The sequence below is a fragment of the Dromiciops gliroides genome, chromosome 2 (genome assembly GCF_019393635.1).
Source record: "Dromiciops gliroides isolate mDroGli1 chromosome 2, mDroGli1.pri, whole genome shotgun sequence".
NCBI classification, from domain to species: domain Eukaryota; kingdom Metazoa; phylum Chordata; class Mammalia; order Microbiotheria; family Microbiotheriidae; genus Dromiciops; species Dromiciops gliroides.
Genome location: NC_057862.1, coordinates 371,476,404 through 371,494,213, shown reverse-complemented (window position 1 = coordinate 371,494,213; position 17,810 = coordinate 371,476,404). Strand labels below are relative to the sequence as shown.

At 39.6% G+C, this 17,810-nt stretch overlaps 1 protein-coding gene across 1 annotated transcript; it reads left to right on the top strand.

The window, feature by feature from the left end:
• Window positions 1-486: 486 nt before the first annotated feature.
• Window positions 487-10,122, top strand: BPIFA2 (BPI fold containing family A member 2). Its single transcript, XM_043980792.1, has 7 exons — window positions 487-631; window positions 2,560-2,704; window positions 4,124-4,231; window positions 4,732-4,889; window positions 5,712-5,791; window positions 7,350-7,413; window positions 10,112-10,122. Exons 1-7 carry the CDS (start codon window positions 487-489, stop codon window positions 10,120-10,122), a joined length of 711 nt encoding a protein of 236 aa, XP_043836727.1.
• The last annotated feature ends 7,688 nt before the right edge of the window (window positions 10,123-17,810 follow it).

Below are 17,810 nucleotides of genomic sequence, written 5' to 3'. Positions count from 1 at the left end.
ATACAAATGATGCTGTTGTTGTTATTGTTATTATAGGCCAGGGCTCCTGGGAGGCAGCATAGTACAGTAGAAAGAGTATCGATTATGCAGTCAAAGGACCTGGGATCAAATCTTACGTCTTTTGCTTACTATCTGTGTTGACTTGGGGAAAGATTGTTAATTTTTCCTGATTTTCACACTTTCTATGTGATCTGGATTTCCTTATTTGTAAAATAAGAGCTGGACTAGAACGCTACACTTTCTCTTACCTCTAAACGTAGGATCTTCCAAGTGTTTTTTTTTCTTGTCTTTGTAGCCTTAGGACCTAGTTCAGATTCTGACAGAGAGCAGGTATTTAATAAATGCTTATTTTTCATGGTTCCTTCATAAAATGACAGTGAAAATGAGAGGAAAACACTTTAAAAGTTATGATTCTTCCTATGAATGCCCAGTTGGTAAAAGCTTCATCTTCATGAGTTGCTTCTCCTTGAAGGAATCAGCCTAAAGATGATTTCCCTTTGGAGACTCACCCTCCTGTGTGGTCTGCTCGTCAGCCCCTCCTGCTGCCTTCTAGATTCCTTAAAACCTATTCTGGGTGATGTGCAATCTGCTCTGAAGAAGGAAACAGATGTGGTTGAAGGCAAACTTCAAGGTGAGTCAACAGGAGTGATGGTTAATGGGACAGATTGGGTCTGCAAATCCAGCTTTACTTACTGCATCCCTTGACTACCATTATAACAGCTGCCCTCAGCCGAATGATGATGCTTATGTGCTTGTCCAACAATTAGACTTTGATAAGGTGTAGCTCTCCCTACTCCATGGTTTTGCCTTGGCTGTCCCCCATGCTTGGAATGTCATCCCTTCTAATCTTTGTCTCCTGGCTAACTGACTTCCTTCAGTACTTACTTCAAATCCCATCTTTAGCAGGAAGCCCTTCCTGGTCCCTCCAATGGCAGTGCCTTCTCTCTGTGATTGCCCTCCATATATTCTGTACACGTCTTCTTTATATATAGATATTTCATGTTGTCTTTCCCTTTAAAATGTGAGCCTCTGGGGGGTTGTGTTTTTGCTTTTCTTTTTATCCCCAGCACTTAGAACAGTTCCTGGCATATAATAATCATTTAATAAATGGTTATCACTCGATGAAGAGAAGAGTAGGTTTGGCAGCTCTTAGAATGGAAGGGATGTAGGCAGGAACGTGATGGTCTCAAAGGGCAAGTCTTAAATTTTTAGTGTGGGCATTGACAACTCAGCAATCTGCAAATGGTACAAATCAGGACCTGATGGATTGTTTTGTTGTTTATCAAGATTTAAGAATGTGAAGGAGAAAAGTTTAATACTGCAGATTAAACATAAAAGTATTGAGCTTACATCTGCCTGCAGAGAGTTGGTCCTCTACCAGCAGACTGCTGAGTGGCAGGTCAAAGAATTTAGAGCTAGAAAAAATCTTGGAAGTCATCCAGTCACAGGATCATAGTTTTAAAACCAGAAGTGACCTTAGAGGCTACCTGGTCTAGTCTCTTTCTTTTATTGATGAAGAAACTGAAGTCTGGGCCAGCCAGGTGGTACAGTGGATAGGGCACTGGACTTGGAATCAGGAAGACCTGAGTTCAAATCCATCTTCAGATACTTACTAGCTGTGTGAACCTGGGCAAATCATTTAACTCTGGTTGTCTCAGTTTCCTCATCTGTAGAATGAGCTAGAGGAGGAAATGGCAAAGCACTCCAGTATCTTTACTCCCCCACAAAAAGAAGCCCAAATGGCATCATGAACAGTTAGATACAACTGAAAATGACAGAGCAACAACAAATTGAGGTCTAGGGTATCAAAGTTACTTGCCTAAGGTCATCCAGGTAATAAGTGACAGAGGGAGGATTAGAATCTAGGTTCTCTTCCTCCAGATCTAATCCTCTCTCTACTTCCCCATCCATTGTTATTCAGTTGTTTCAGGTGTGTCCAACTCTTTGTGACCCCATTTGGGGTTTTCTTGGCAAAGATACTGTAGTGGCTTGACATTTCCTTTTCCAGCTCATTTTACAGATGAGGAAACTGAGGCAGACAGGGTTAAGTGACTTGTCCAGGACCACACAGCTAGGAAGTGTCTGAGGCCAGATTTGAACTCAGGAAGAGGAGTAGTCCTGATTACAGTTCTGGAGCTCCATCTTTTGAGTCATCTAGCTGTCTTAGCATGTCCATGTGTTTGGAATAACTAATGAACCTGCTCCAAGCTCCAGCTATAGCTTAGCAAATATCAGTTCCTTTGCTCAAAGTAGTGTTTGTTTTGGACTCTGTAAGCATCTTCATTTGTCTTTAGTTTCTTTTTTCAAAAAAATTTAAAATTTCTTTCCTCTTTTTTTTTTTGCCTTTAGTTTCTATACATTTTATTAAACATTCATCTCTCTACCTGTTTCCTCTATTGAGGCATATAATCTTTTCAATTTTTCTAATCTGAGTCTCTTATGGTGTCATACTTCTAATTTCCTCACTGTTCCCTCTTTAATCTTTGGTTTGCCTCTTCCATGCTAGGTAGTTGGTGTTCAATAAATGATTATTGATTATTTGATTGGTTTTATTGGCAGAGGTTGGTCAGGACCTTTTAAAAGAAGTGGACAAACTGAAGGGCTCTTCCCTTGGACAAACTCTGGAGCATGCCTTATCAAAAGTTGGGAATGTGGTTGACAGTACTGTGCATTCTGTGCTCTCCGAACTTCAAAACATCTTTAAGTGAGTTCGTCTTTAGGCTTAATGGAAACTTTTTTGGGAAAGGCTATACAACTTCCTTTCTGAAGAGGAGTTATGGGATCCTGGTGAGAAGCAATGGAGTTAGAATCTTCTTTATCTCCCTAAAGATTCTATCACCATAGTTTCCATCTCACTTGACCCCCAGAAACTTCAAAAAAGGTAGATTATAAATATGGGGTAGGGAATGTAGGAGAGCTTGAGGAAATTATAGAAAATCGGAGGCTAATGTTTGAGGCAACTAGATGGTGCTATAGGGCACAGAGTACCAGGACTAAAGTCAGGAAGATCCACTTCCCGAGTTCAAATCCACCCTCAGATACTTGCTATTTGTGTGACTCTGGGCAAATCACTTAACCTTGTTTGCCTCAGTTTCCTCATCTCTAAAATGAGCTGGAGAAAGATGGCAAACCATTCCAGTATTTTTGCCAAGAAAACCCCAAATGGGGTTATAAAGAATCAGACACAACTGAAATGACTCAACAACAACCCCTGGGAGGAGAAGATACTTTCAAGTCTCTTATGTTAATGATGCTTCATTGTGCATTATTCTAACAGTTCTTCCAAGGGCTGGCTGAAAAGAGAGAGGATTGGTACACAAGATGCCAGATGGGAAGGGGACCATTAAAGGGACAAAACTGGGGAAATATAGAGAGTGAGGATAAGGAATCACTGAAGATCCATTTCAGGGGCTGTATCCTGTTTCTGCTACTCTATCCCTTCTTCCTTGTTAGTTCCTCCTCCAAAATTCTAATGAGGATCCTGGGACCTGGATTATTTAGGCTCAACATATTTTCTAAAACACTCATTTTAGTGTATAGATCTGCATGTCTCACAAGGTAGCTATGAAGAAAGCACTTTGTAAACTTAAAGGGCTATGGAAAGTAAATTATTCTTGTTTCTATTGTTTTAAGAAGAGCTGCTGTGGTGGGGTGGGAAAAAACCCTAGATTTTGAGTTTGAAACCTCATTTTGACCCCCGCCTCTGATACTACCTTGCTATGGGACCTTCACCAAGTCCCTTTCCCTTTCTGATTCACATTTTTCACCCTCTATACAATACAGTGTTGGACTAGATGAGGGACCCTTTTTTGTGTGATAGACCCCAATGTACAGTCTGGTGATATCTGTGGACTCCCTTTCTGAATCATGTCTTTAAATACATAAAATAAAATACACAAGATTAAAAAGGAAATAAAATATAATGAAATAGTTATCAAAAACCCCTCAGAAATAAAATTCACCTGAGACTAGATGGTTCCTTAGAGTTTTTCTAGTTCTGACATTTGATAAACTAACACTCTAACCTTTTTTTTGTTTTGTTTTGTTTCACATTGTTCCCCTGTCTTCAAATTCTTGTCCCTGAAAAGAACGACATCTAATTATCTCTGTGGCATCTGTGCAGGTTAAAGATTCAGGACTACTCTTTCCTGAAGATCAAAGCTGAACTGGGTGCTGATGACAACAGTATCACCCTCAGAGTACCTATCAATGCGAAAGTTAGCCTGAAAATGTGAGTGCACATTGAGGAATAGGAGAATTCATGGGTGACAGCATGGTGCAGTGGACAGTGTCCTGGGTGGGGCTGGAGGGTAGTCAAAGAGCCTTGGTTTAAGCCCTTACTCTGCCATAAACTCACTTGGTCATCTTAAATAAATGACTTCTTTGTCTTCCTCCCCAAATGAGATTATTAGAGTAATTGGCATCTCAGCTTTCTCCCAGCCCAAGATTTGATCAAATTTGGGCTTTTTCTTTAAATTGGTCTCATTTGCTTTGGTTATAATTGATGTTTCTTAATAGTGTATAATGCCATGCAAGATTTTAATTTGACTCATTCTCCTCATTCCCTTATAAGGGATAAATAGTGTATACTTCTATATTATGTAAAGCATTAGATGAGAAAAATATCTGGATGCAGATAATGGTGTGGTGGTGTAAACTTGTGGGTGAAGGAAACACTAGAGAATATACAAACCTTTGGGTTCTATATATCAATGGTTCTATTTTTTCCAGAAATCCTTTACTCTCAGATCTTGTCAAAGTGAAAGTTGGTTTGGATTTGCTTTTACAAGTCAAACTTGGGAGTGATGACAAGTCTGGTGTCTCTGTTGTGCTTCTCGGAGAATGTTACAGTGACCCAGCCACAGTTTCTGTATCTGTTTTGGATGAGTGAGTATTATTTTCCGTTTGTTCTGTATTATTTTTCTCATTTGGGGCCAGAGAAGGAAATGGACAGAGCCTTGTTTGTAAGTTTACAGTTCTATTTGTGTCTTAGCCCCAAACACTGACATTAGTTGCTCCCAATTTCTGAGTCATAGTTTTCTTTTGAGAGCAGATTTTGATGGGGAAAGGGAAAGAGGAGGGAGTGAAGAGAATGATATAGGATAGAGAGGTCAGGCTATCAGGCACTAACCTCACCATCCTGCTGTACTGTGTGACCTTGGCTAGTATGAACTTACTTTGCCTTAGTTTCCTTTCTTGCAAAGTTGTGACAACAATGCTTCCCTCCAAAGTCGATGTGAGCATCAAGCAAGATGCCACATAAAGAAAGAAAAGTGAGAGAAGTCAGCAAATTCAAAGGCATGTGATGCAATTGCTACCTGTTCTTATCAGCCAGGCCCTATTCGAGATGTGTGGTGGGTCTGGGATGCTCTGGTCCATTTAACATTGACGGTCCTGACATCTCTTTAAAAGTTCATTGGTGTGGGACAGCTAGGTGGCACAGTGGATAAGGCACCAGCCCTGGATTCAGGAGCACCTGAGTTCAAATCCAGTCTCAGACACTTGACACTTACTAGCTGTGTGACCCTGGGCAAGTCACTTAACCCTCATGGCCCTGAAAAAAAAAGTTCATTGGTGCTTTGTTATTTGTATGGCTAACATTGCTCTTTGAGGCCTCAGTCCATGGATTTTTCGGTATTGAGTCTGCCAATGGGCCCATTCCCCAGATGACTCCTAACAGTGTTATATCTCACTTTCTCTTTCCATCAACATCTCAAGTGTTCAGAAATATTTGGCGAAGGACCTGGATAGTCTCCTAAATAAATTAGTTCCTGCTGTATTGGAGAAACAGGTATGTCCTAAGTCTTTTCTTCTTCAATTCAACAAACATCTTCTTAACTGCTAGCACCATGCAGATGACCCTGTGGCCTGTGCCAGAGATACAGAGATTTAAAAAAAAATGACACAATCCTTTTCATCAAGGAATTTACAAGATATGGCACACGTGTATTTATCTACCTATCTTAATATCTTTTTATCATTGCGAGGCAGGGTGAAGAAGGCTGTTTGGGGGAGAAAAAGTTCAGGTAGAGTGCTATTTGAAATTTGAGGAGGGAGAGATCGCTTTTACTTGAAATGGGGTTGGAAAGAAAGAACACATTCTAGACATGGGGGACAGTGTCTATAATTTCAGAGGTTGAAGAAGTCAGGAATAGAATGGAGTTGGGCAATTCCTGTTACGTTTAGTACAGTTAGTCTTTTCACATTCCAACTTTCTCTGTCTTCTTTATTTTTTAAGAAATTAAAAGGGGATTTTTGGGAGTTTTGCAGAAGCTGCAGATGACATGGGAAGGTTAGCAGACAATATAAAAAAGTTTAGAAATTCAGAAAAGGGAAAAGACTTGAGACAGAGGGCAATCAGGGATAAGACCAAAAACCAAATCCAGGAGGGTCTGATCTCTCTGGATGGAGGGATGTTGTTTCTGAGTGGATAAGCTCAGGGATATCAGCACGACCCTTTGTTGTTTTTGTTGAGTTGTTGTTAGTCATGTCTGACTCTTCCTGACCTCATTTGGGGTTTCTTGACACAGATACTGGAGTGTTTGCCATTTCCTTCTCCAGTTCATTTTGCAGATGAGGAAACTGAGGCAAATGGGGTTAAGTGACTTGACCAGGGTCACACAGCTAGGAAGTGTCTGAGGTCGGAGTTGAACTCAGGAAGATGAGGGTTCTTGACTTCAGACCTGGTACCCTGTCCACTGTACTACCTAGAATACCCCTTTAGCAGCTGCTATTCTAATACCCTTTGCCAAGGGAAGGGCAATCAACCAGTAGTATTTGTGTACTTTTCTTTTGGGTATGATGAATGCCTTCTGCCCCCAACAACCTTATCATGTGTAACTCAGGTTTTGTTTCTTCATCCTGCTGTGAAATTGTCCCTGTTATAGATGCTGCCTACCACTCTCACCTTCTTTCTCAGAAAAAAAGAGACAGCCTGCAGGTCACCCCAACGCCCTAAGAGAAGGACAAACTTGTTCCCACCTAGGGTAGCTTAAGGTCTTGTGGTCTACCCATATGCATATATACACACATAAATACACCTGAAAGCACCTATAAACACATACATGTATATTGGATTTTGAGCCTAGAGAACTTAGTTCAAAGATCAAATCTGACCCTTACTAGCTGTGTATCTCAGGACTAGTCTCTTAACTTTTTTGATCCTCAATTTTCCATAAAAATCTGTTGGATAACAACACTCCTTGCACTATCCATCTGAAAGATTATTTGAAGGAAAATGCTTAGCCAATCTTAAACTACAAATATATATTTTTTATCATAAAATTGTTACTGTTATTATAATTACCTTCTGCCCATGTTGATCACTTACCATGCATTCTGCCTTGTAGGTCTGTCCTGTCATCAAGAATTTGGTAAAACTCCTTGATGTTAACACAGTTAAAGACTGGATAAGTAAGTTTCAGCCTTGATATTTTTCTTGCCTTTTCCAAAGCTCTGAACAGGGAGCAAAGAAGCCAAGTACTCTAGCTTGTCTCTGTCTCTTTTCCCATGGAAGTCTGGTCTGTCATTTCACCCTGGTCGTGTAGTGCCACCACTTATCAAAAGCTAGGCTAAAGTGTTAATGATACTGCAATGGAACAATTTTGGGGATTGAGCCTTAGAGGGTGGGAACTGCCATGTCTGTTTGGTGGTTTTAGCTGAAGTATGAGGATGAGTGAATTTAGCATTTGATGAAAGAAGGAAGGAAGAAAGGAAGGAAGGGAGGGAGGGAGGAAGGGAGGGGAGGAAGGTAGAGAGGGAAGAAGGAAGGAAAGAATGGAGGGAAGGAAGGAGGGATAAAGGAAGGTAAGAAGAAAGAAAAAGAGAGAGAGATGAAGGGAAGGTGGGAAAACAGATTTGGAATATAGAGAGTGGTGGATATTGAAAATCCAATTTTTAGCTGTGTATTGTGAGTCTCTTGGGAGTTGGACAGACTCTGTGGAGCAGAGATTCCATCCCATGCCAGTTAGCTTCTTGCTATTTCATGTTAGATTGCAGTAGCCCCTGTCTTGGCCAAAGACAGACCCCTAACCCCTGTGTTGTTAAGTGGTAATAAGAACAATGATTCCTTCATTGATAGTAATTGAAGATTTATCAAAATTCTGCTTTTAGCAGCTCTGTAGGGGTATTATCATTTTCATTTTACAGATGATGAAACTAAGACAAAGAGAGGTTGAGTACCTTGCTTAGGTTCATACAACTTGTCAGTATCAGTGCTGATACTGAACCTAAGCCTCTTCTCAGTCCAGTTCTCTTTCCATTCCACAGTACTGCTTCTCTAAAAAGAGGTGTGGATTTGGAATAAGAGGTTCTGGGTTCAAATTCCGGTCTTGCAACTGTATGAGCTTATGCAAAATTTTTTCTTGCTTATGCAAGAGTTTTGCATAAAACTCTTTCCTAGGACTCAATTTCTTCATCTATGAAATTAGCAGGCTGAATTAAATTATCTTTAAGGACCCCTCTGTCTCCAAATCCTATGATTGACAATTGTAGCCTTGTCCTCATTTAAGTGTAATGTCTCACTAACTGAACTAGGGTGTTATCTGTTTTCAAGTTATATCAGAGCCCTTTACAGTTGTGTCAAACAATATAGGCAATTCTTACAAGATTACAGTTGGTCCCTTCCATTTCTTTAATGACTCATAGGATTCTGGTCTGCATAGGAAAATTACAGAAACCAGTGGAGAGCAAAAAAGAGTCAGAGTTAGATAATTGGATCTCACCTACTGTTTCAGTCTCCTCTTTCCTTGATTCCCACTACCCTTGGTGGCTTTCCTTCAGGTTCCTAATATCTTAATATTGGCTCCAAAGAGGCTCATACTTCTAGGACAGAGTTATAACTAGGGGAATGTAGTCAGAGCTGTTCCTCAGGACAGTGACATTTAGACCACATATGTGGTGAATTGGCCGTAGAGAAACCAAGGAATTTAATACCTAATTAGCAAGAATAAAGAGTTAAAATAGATGCTACCAGATTAACCACAGCCACACCTTATCCTTCCTATGAGTGCCAGTTTCAGCAGTAAATTTCCAACATCCCAGTATCTCCATCTTTCACTACACTTGCCCGATGTCCAGGAGTATCTCCTCTCAAATAAATTTGTCTTAAAAAGTTGCTTTGAGGAAATGATATATGATATCTTGCCCCAAGCATATTTTAGGATGTTTTCTTTCCTTAGGAATAGAAATTGCTCCTCTCTGGTATAATGGGAAGAACAACGGACTTGAAAACAGAACATCTGGGTTCTAATTCTGCCCCTGCTGCCTACTTGTCTGTGGACTTGGAAAATCTTTTCCCTTCTCTGAACCTCATGTTCCTCTTCTGTAAAACAGAGTTGAACCAGATTATATCTTAGTTCTGATCCATATCTAAATTCTCCAACCCTAATTCTTCCTTGCTTTTATTGAGAAAGAAAAAAGAGAAAGATAAAGAAGAAACAGAGACAGAGAAAAAGAGAAAGAGGGAGGGAGGGAGAGAAAGAGAGAGATTGAGAGACAGATATATGTATATATATATATATACACACACACATATATATAGAGATTGAGAGACATATACACACATGCATGTATATATACATACATATACACACATACATATATATATATATATATATATATATATATATAGAGAGAGAGAGAGAGAGAGAGAGAGAGAGAGAGAGAGAGAGAGAGATTTCATTGGTAAAGTTCAAGCCCCACTAATCATTTTGCAGATTTACTTGCCTTGCCCTCAGACTTTCTCCCTAAACCAGGCCCTAGGGCTACTATAGCTTTGGAATATAATTTATCAAAAAATTAATTCTGGTTTCAAAGAATTCGATCTACACTTTGTGTTTTCTTCCAGGTAAACTTCAAACTCAGAAAGCTGTGGTTGTTGATTTAAATTAATTCCAACGAGTACCTTATTCTGTGCTACCTAACAAGTAAGAATACTTAACTTTCTTCACAAATATATGAAGAAGAAAGGTCCCTCATCTCAAGGGACCACAGAATCTTGATCTCTCATCATAGTGAGAGTCAGAATCTCTGGCTAGTTGTTCCAGTGGTTAGAGCTAATGAGGCCAAGGTTCCATTCTGGTATGACTCTGTCAGTGTCTTTTTTTCACAGCTGCAGAATGAGCCTTAACCCTAGTCACATACTGATCTCTGGGTCTGGTCACAGATCTAACCCTAATCTTTTTTATAGACTAAGCCCCCAGGAAAAAATCAATTTTTTTAACCCAGTCACAGACTAATTCCTGGATCTGGCCCTCTTTGAATCCAGGCAATGGACATAAACCGAAGATTGAACCTAGGGACCAATGGACTCCTGAGTCCCTGTACAGATTAGGACAGAATGGCAATCTAGGTCATAATCTAATGTTTTTTTTTTTTCTCATTACAGGTCCATGTTCTATTGTCTTACATGAGTTCCCTTATAACCTAGCCCATGGATGAGATGTCTTTGAGGTCACTCAGTTTAAGCTAAGACTTGGATTTACTAATCAACAGGTCTCTTGCTGGGTGGCCTCAGGGACTGACTATCTTCTTCTGTTCTGTTTCTTAAATTGGGATCCTCTTTGTAAATGGTGGATACTATATTTTGATTCCCCTGGCAATAAAAAGATTTGTTTTCAATGCACCTGAGCTGTGTCATCTTCTTGAATATGAGTATAGAAATATAGACTTATTGCTCTCTGGTGTTCTTACCTGGAGGAGAAAGGCTCTTGGGATCAGAAATAGAGTGAAAGAACACCCAACTAGGAGTGAAGTGAGCCCACATTTGCCCCTATCTTCTTGTGAAACTGTGGTCAATCCTTTAGCTGTCTTGGGCCTCAAGTTCCCCATCTGAAAATATTAGAAATGAATGTTTCTAGATATTTTCTGTCTAGAATAGAAAAGAGGGAGAGTATTAGAAATGGATATTTCTAGATATTTTCTATCTAGAACAGAAAAATGAAGGTATTAGATTAGGTAATCTTAAAATAGAATTCCAGTTCTAAAATTCTGGAATTATTAGAAAGTTTCCTAAGTTCAACATCTCAGGAGAGAGATGTGTGAATTCCTAAGTTAGCTGGTGCTTGGATATTCTGTGGGGCAGAAACTGATTATGCTGACGATGGGAAGTGAAGCTAGCTCTTATGATTTGTCATCTCAGAGGGAAGAGATTGACAGTGTTAGATCCAGAAAAGAACTGTAGAAGACAGAGTTTAAAGTGAATCTTGAGGGAAAGTGAGGAAGTCAAGAGTCAGAGGTGTGAAAGGAGAACATTTCTGTTGTGAAGGACAGATAGCATAAAGTCTCAGATTCAAAACATGGGTTGTCATTTTTGAGGAACATTAAGAACTCTGAGGGATGCAAAGAGAAGAGGCTCCTGGCAGTCTTAGGCTAAGTGTCTTTCTGCCTTTATGGGGAAAAAAGAAAACCACTGTGTAAAAAAAAAAAATTATTCACTAGCTAATCTAGTCTGAAAAATTATATATAATTGGACTTATGAAAAAATTATAACTAAATGAAAAATTATAGGTTTAGAGAAATTATAATTGGGCTGTAAGTCCTGCCGCAGTCGCCATTCAAATATAAAAATATTTTGAATTGACTGGGCCTGATTTGGGGGGACTAATTTGGTTGGGGTACTAATTCTGGGACTGTTGACTATTTGGCTATCTGACTGCTTTAAATTTAATGTGGGCTATTTATCAAGTTCCACCACACTGCTCCACTTCCAAATTGATAAGCAAAATATTAAGAAGCCTCTTAACTAAATAATCAAAGCAGAGTTTATTTATGAGATACTATTTAAAATTAAGAACACAGGGAAACAAAATGTACAACCTGACTGCTTTCCTGCGGTCTCTTTCCACTGTGTCTCTTTCCCACCTGTGCTTTGAACTTTTTTAATACAATAAGGGCCTTAGCCGCCACTTGCCTTAGGGCACTCAGGTACTTTATTCTAACTCCAAGCCCCTTTCATTTTGTAAATCCCCCTGCTTCTAACTTTCCTCTCCTTATTGCCACCGATGAACCCCTGTGTTTCTCTCTCACCAACCTTCTGTCTGTCTGCTCTGTCAGTCTGCCCTTCAGTCTCTCTTTTCCCTGCTCCTAGTCCTTCTTGTCTTCTCCTGCGTCCTTGTAGCCCCGTCTCTAGTCTGCCATGCTCCAACCTTTCTAATCTCGTCAGCCGCCTCTTGACCTCTTCTCCGCCTAGTCTCCTCTGTCAGAACCTCTCTAATCTCATCAGAACCCTCCCAATCTAACCCCCAGGTCTATATATACCTTTTCTTCTCTCCACTCAAATCTCGGGGCTTCCTGCGCCCCCACAGACCAAGCTAATCCTCCAGCCAGGGCTGCGGCTGGTGGTGGTGGGGGGGGTGTGCTCTAGTCTCACATGCCTCAGCACAGGCTATCTGGGATCTTTCGGATAGCTCCTCTCAGGTCGGAGGGAACTGGGGGCTTTTCCCCCCAGCTGTCTGACTTGGTGTCTTGCACAGCCCACGGGGCTTTCTGGCTCAACTGAAGCAGAGAGGGAGGGGCTTGTGCCCCTCCCACACAGAAGAGACCCTGAGGGCCTAAGGCTTTCCAATCTCAGCCCAAAGGTAGAGTCCCCAAATCAAAATAAATTTCCATAACTGTAACACTCCAGAGTGAAAGTGTTGTAGCACTCAAGGGAGACAAAGGCTGAAGGGGATGAATACTTCAGCTACCCTTTGAAGTACAGACCTAGAGAGTCCAGAGAGTTGACTGGTCTAGCAGAGATGCTATGCCTCATGAAGACCTTTTAGGCTGAGCTATCTGCATGGCCCAGTCTAGTAGCAACTCCAATGTAGCCCAGCAGCATACAAACCCTGTGAAGAGATAGCTCAGAAGCCAAGCAAACTATTTCAGCTTGCCTGGTAGCTGATAAACCCAGCCACCTAACTGGACAGCTAGCATCAAGTGACTAGGCTCTAGGTACTGTGCTTTACAAGAAGCAAGCCTGGAGAAAAAGATATCAAGGTTCTGCTCTCCTTGGGTTGTGAGTAGCATTGGATATTAGTGTTTCCTATACATATGCCTCACTACAATTGTACTTTATGCTTGTAACCTCTCTTGCCAATCTCCCATGAATTCTGTATATTTGTCAGTGTACCTCAAATTTTGTGGGCAATGCTTTGTAACAATTGTTCTTTGCTGTGCTACTTGAATAAATTCCTTTCCTAAAGGACTAAGTATATTGTCTGGTTGCTAAGGAAAAGTACATTGGTGGGGCCTCTGGAACTGCAGTGCTGGAAGCATAGATAGGTCCAGTTATAGCTTTGTATGCCTAGAAGCTAGAAGAATGCCTGACACATAGTGGGTACTTCATAAATGCTTTTTGATTGGTTGACTAATTGTCTGGGGAAAGAGAAGGGACAAAAGAGGGAGACAAATAGATAACTGGCTACTGGGCTGACTTTATTTATTTTCTACCTGTTAATATTTTTTCATTTAATAGTATTTTATTTTTTTCAATTACATGTAAACATTCATTTTTGTAATATTTGAGTTTCCTTTTTCTCCCTCCCTTCCTTTTCTCCATCTCCCCAAGACAGCAAACAATCTCATATAAGTTTTACAGTACAATCTTGTTAAACATGTCTCCATATTAGTTATGTTGTGAAAGAAAAACCAAAAAAGGGGAAAATGATGACAAAGAAAAAACACCAAAAGCCAAAGTAAAAATCGTATGCCTCAATCTTCATTCAGATGCCATAGTTCTTTCTCTGGGTGTGGACAGCATTTGCCAACATGAGTGCCTTTAAATGCTTTGGATCACTGCATGGCTAAAAAGAGCTAAGTCTATCCTAGTTGATCATGGTCTGGCTTTCTTTATCACATATAGTTTTGGGCTGGGGAAATAATTTTGCTCTCATCTTAAAAGAGGTTATTCAAACTGTCTGTGTTTGACATAAATTATCTCCCCTTCCCATAATGTCCATTCAACTTGGTCAGTTTTAAAAGTCTACAGAAATGAGTCATTTATTGGGTTCCAAGAGTTTAAAGTAGACATAGAAGATCTGGATGAGATTCCATTTGCAAAATGATCTGAGGTCTACTTCAGAAAAATTAAGTATTCCATGCTGTCAGTTTTGTAGGTAATGCTTCAAACATTTCTTCAGTGCTAAGCCTTTGGTGAAGATTTTACAACAGCAAAGCTAGAAGTAGAAAAAAGATTATATGGTTTATTGTCACCTGAAAATATAAAAGATGATCTTAAAGAATCTTGGGTCCAGAGGGAAAAATGAAAATAGGAAGATACCATCAGTCACATCCTCAAAGAAACTCCAAAATGAAAATTCCAAGGATCATCATAGCCAAAATCCAAACCTAAAGAAAAAAACTTTATAGTTCCTCCTGAATCCAGATCTGGTGCTTTATCCACTTCACCACCTGGCTGCCCCCTAGGCATCATATTTCAAGAACCAGAGGACAAGAAGCTACTAGTCATCTCCTAAAACAAATCTCTAAAAATTCCCAGTAATATCATAACTAAAATCCAGAGCTCTCAGACCAAAGGAAAAATATTATAAGCATTCAGAAAGAATGCAACTATTGAGTAGTTATGGTCATGTTCACATATAATTTAACAGCCACTACTTCAAAGGACTGGAGTATCTGGAATGCAATCAGAAGGCAAAGGTTATTGGAATAACTAACATGGGGAAAAATGGATCTTTAATGAAATAGAGGACTACAAAACATTCCTGTTAAAAAGCTAGAGCTACAGAGGAACTTTGAAATGCAAGCACAGGAGTAAAAGAGAAATCTAAAAAGGTAAATATGAATAAACAATTATAAGGGAATAACTGAATATAAACTGCTTACATTTAAATACAGGGAGATGATCTATGGTCATAAATTGACAAATGGATGAATAAAGTATGGCATATAAGTGTTATGGAATATTATTGTGCTATAACAAATTATGAAGGGGATGGTTTTAAACTTGTATGAACTTATGTAGAGTGAAATGAAGAGAACCTAGGAGAACAGTCTATATAATGACAATATTGTAAAGGCAATAAACTTTGAAAGAATTAGAACTCTTACCATAATGATCAATCACTATTCCAGAGCACTAATGATGAAATATGCTACTTACTTCCTGATATAGAGGTGATAGACTCAGAGTGCAGAATATTATTTTTTTTTGGGGGGGATAATGGCCAATGGGGAACTTTATTTTGATTAACTGTACAAGTTTGTAATATTTTTCTTTTGGTTGTTGTTCTCAATGTATGTGTGTGTCTGTGTATGTGTGAGTGCTAGAGTAGGGGCTCAGTAGGCAGATCTTTTGCTGATCAAAAGAAACCCATAATTATAAAAAGAAAATAGAAAAGAGTGCTCGAATGAAAATTATGAGAACTTGGGTTAAAATATTGGATTTGATATTTCTTCACTGTGTGACTTTAGGCAAGAATTTCTAATCCTCAATTTTCTTCTCTGTAAAATGGGAATAATAATACTTGTAATTCATATAATTCTTATACTTAGAATATCTCATAGGACTGTTATGAGGACAGTCTTCTGCAAATCTTAAAGTGCAATGTAAATGTGAGCCATTATTAATTGATAAGAAAAGTGAGGCTCAGAGAAAGAAAACTAAGACCATTTCAGTTCACTTGAATCTAAGTCTAGGAATCTTCTCCATATGTTATACTATAAAATGTTTCTTCTTTTTTCTTAATGAATATTTTTATTTTAAATATATTTCCCCCAATTACATGTGAAAACAATTTTAAATATGTGTGTTTTTTTTAATTTTAGAATTCCAAATTCTCTCCCTCCCTCCTTCTCTTCTGCCTTCCCCCATTGAGAAGGCAAGCAACTTGATATGGATTACATATGTGCAGTTATACAAAACATTTTCCATGTTAGTCATGTTGTGAAAGAAAACAGAGACAAAAACCCAAGAAAAATAAAATAAATAAAAAAATATGCTTCAAATTGCATTCAGATCCAACCATTTCTTTCTCTGGAGATGAATAGCATTTTTTGGGTGGGGCAATTAGGGTTAAGTGGCTTGCCCAGGGTCACACAGCTAGTAAGTGTCAAGTGTCTGAGGCTGGATTTGAACTCAGGTCCTCCTGAATCCAGGGCTGGTGCTTTATCCACTGTGCAACCTAGCTGCCCCCATGAATAGCATTTTCCATCATAATTCCTTCAAAATAGTCTTGGATCATTGTTTTGCTGAGAACAGTAAAGTCACTCACAGTTGATCATCATATAATATTGCTATTACTGTATAGTATTCTTCTGGTTCTGCTCATTTCATCTTGCATCAATTTATGTAAGTCTTTTCAGGTTTTTCTGAGAGCATCCTGCTCATAATTTCTTATATCACAATAGTATTCCGTCACAGTTATATGCAAAAACTTGCTTAGTCATTCCCAAATTGATCCACTGTTGCTGCTGCTGCTGTTATTGTTGTTTGTACTTTGTTCTTGAAGAGGACCATGCCATTGGGAGGTGATGTCATGACTCTTAGTGAATTGGATTTATGTGATGGAGGGCTGTGCAAAGTCACCAACCTCACTCTCTTCTCCAGAGCCACCTGGGTCCAGTGGCAAGGTATACATCAGGACAACTGTAGATGGTCCTGGATGTTGGAGGCAATTAAGATTAAGTAAATTGTCTAGGGTCACACAGCTATTAAATGTTTGATATTGGATTTGAAGTCAGGTCCTCCTGACTCCAGGGCCAGTGTTTTATCCTCTGCACTACTTAGCTGCCCCTCCCCACGTGATGGGCAACCCCTCAATTTCCAATTCTTTGCCACCATTAAAAGTTGCTACAAATATTTTTATACATATTTCTTTTTTTATCTCTTTGGTTATACAGACATAGTGATGTTTTGGCTTGGTCAAAGGGTATGAATAGTTTTATAGCCCTTTGGGCATAATTCCAAATTGTCCTACAGAATGGTTTAATCAGCATACAATTTCACCAATAGTGCATTAGTATCTCAATTTTCCCACACCCCTTCTGACATTTGTCATTTTCCTTTTCTGTCATATTAGCCAATCTGATAGGTGTGGGGTGCTATCTGGGAGTTGTTTTAATGAGCATTTTTCTAATCAATAGCAATTTAAAGCATTTTAAAATATGATTATAGATAGCTTTGATTACTTCATCCAAAAACTGCAGTTTCATATCCTTTTATGATTTAGCAGTTGAGGAATGGCTCTTTTTTATAAATTTGACTAAGTTCTTATTTTTGAGAAATAAGGTCTTTATAAAAGAAATTTTCTGCACATTTTTGTTATTATTACCTTGTATTTCCCTCTATCCTCTTTTCCCACTGTTTATCCTATTCTTTCTCCTTTTTTCCCTGTCCATGCTGTGGAAATTTATTTTGATCTGGGGACCCTACCTTTAGGCTAAGATTAGAAAGCCTTAGGTCCTCAGAGTCTCTCCCCCTCCTTCTCAGCTTCAGCTGAGCCAAAAAACCCCGTGGGCTGTACAAGACGCCAGGTCAGACAGCTTGGGGGGAAAAGCCCCAGCTCCCTCTGACCTGAGTGGAGGTATCCGAGAGATACTGGGCTTGTCCAGGCTGGGCTCTGGTGCGGCACGTGATGCTGGAGCATCCCCCCAAGCCCCAGCCGCAGCCCTGACTGGCAGATTATCTTGGTCTGTGGGGGTGCAGGAAGCCCCGAGATTTGAGTGGAGAGAAGAAAAGGTATATATAGACCTGGGAGGTAGATTAGAAGGGATCTGTCAGGGGGGATGAGATCAACAGTAATGCAGGACTAGGAGCAAGGAGGAAAGGCCGGCAGGCAAGATTAAGAGAGGCAGACAAGATTAGAGGG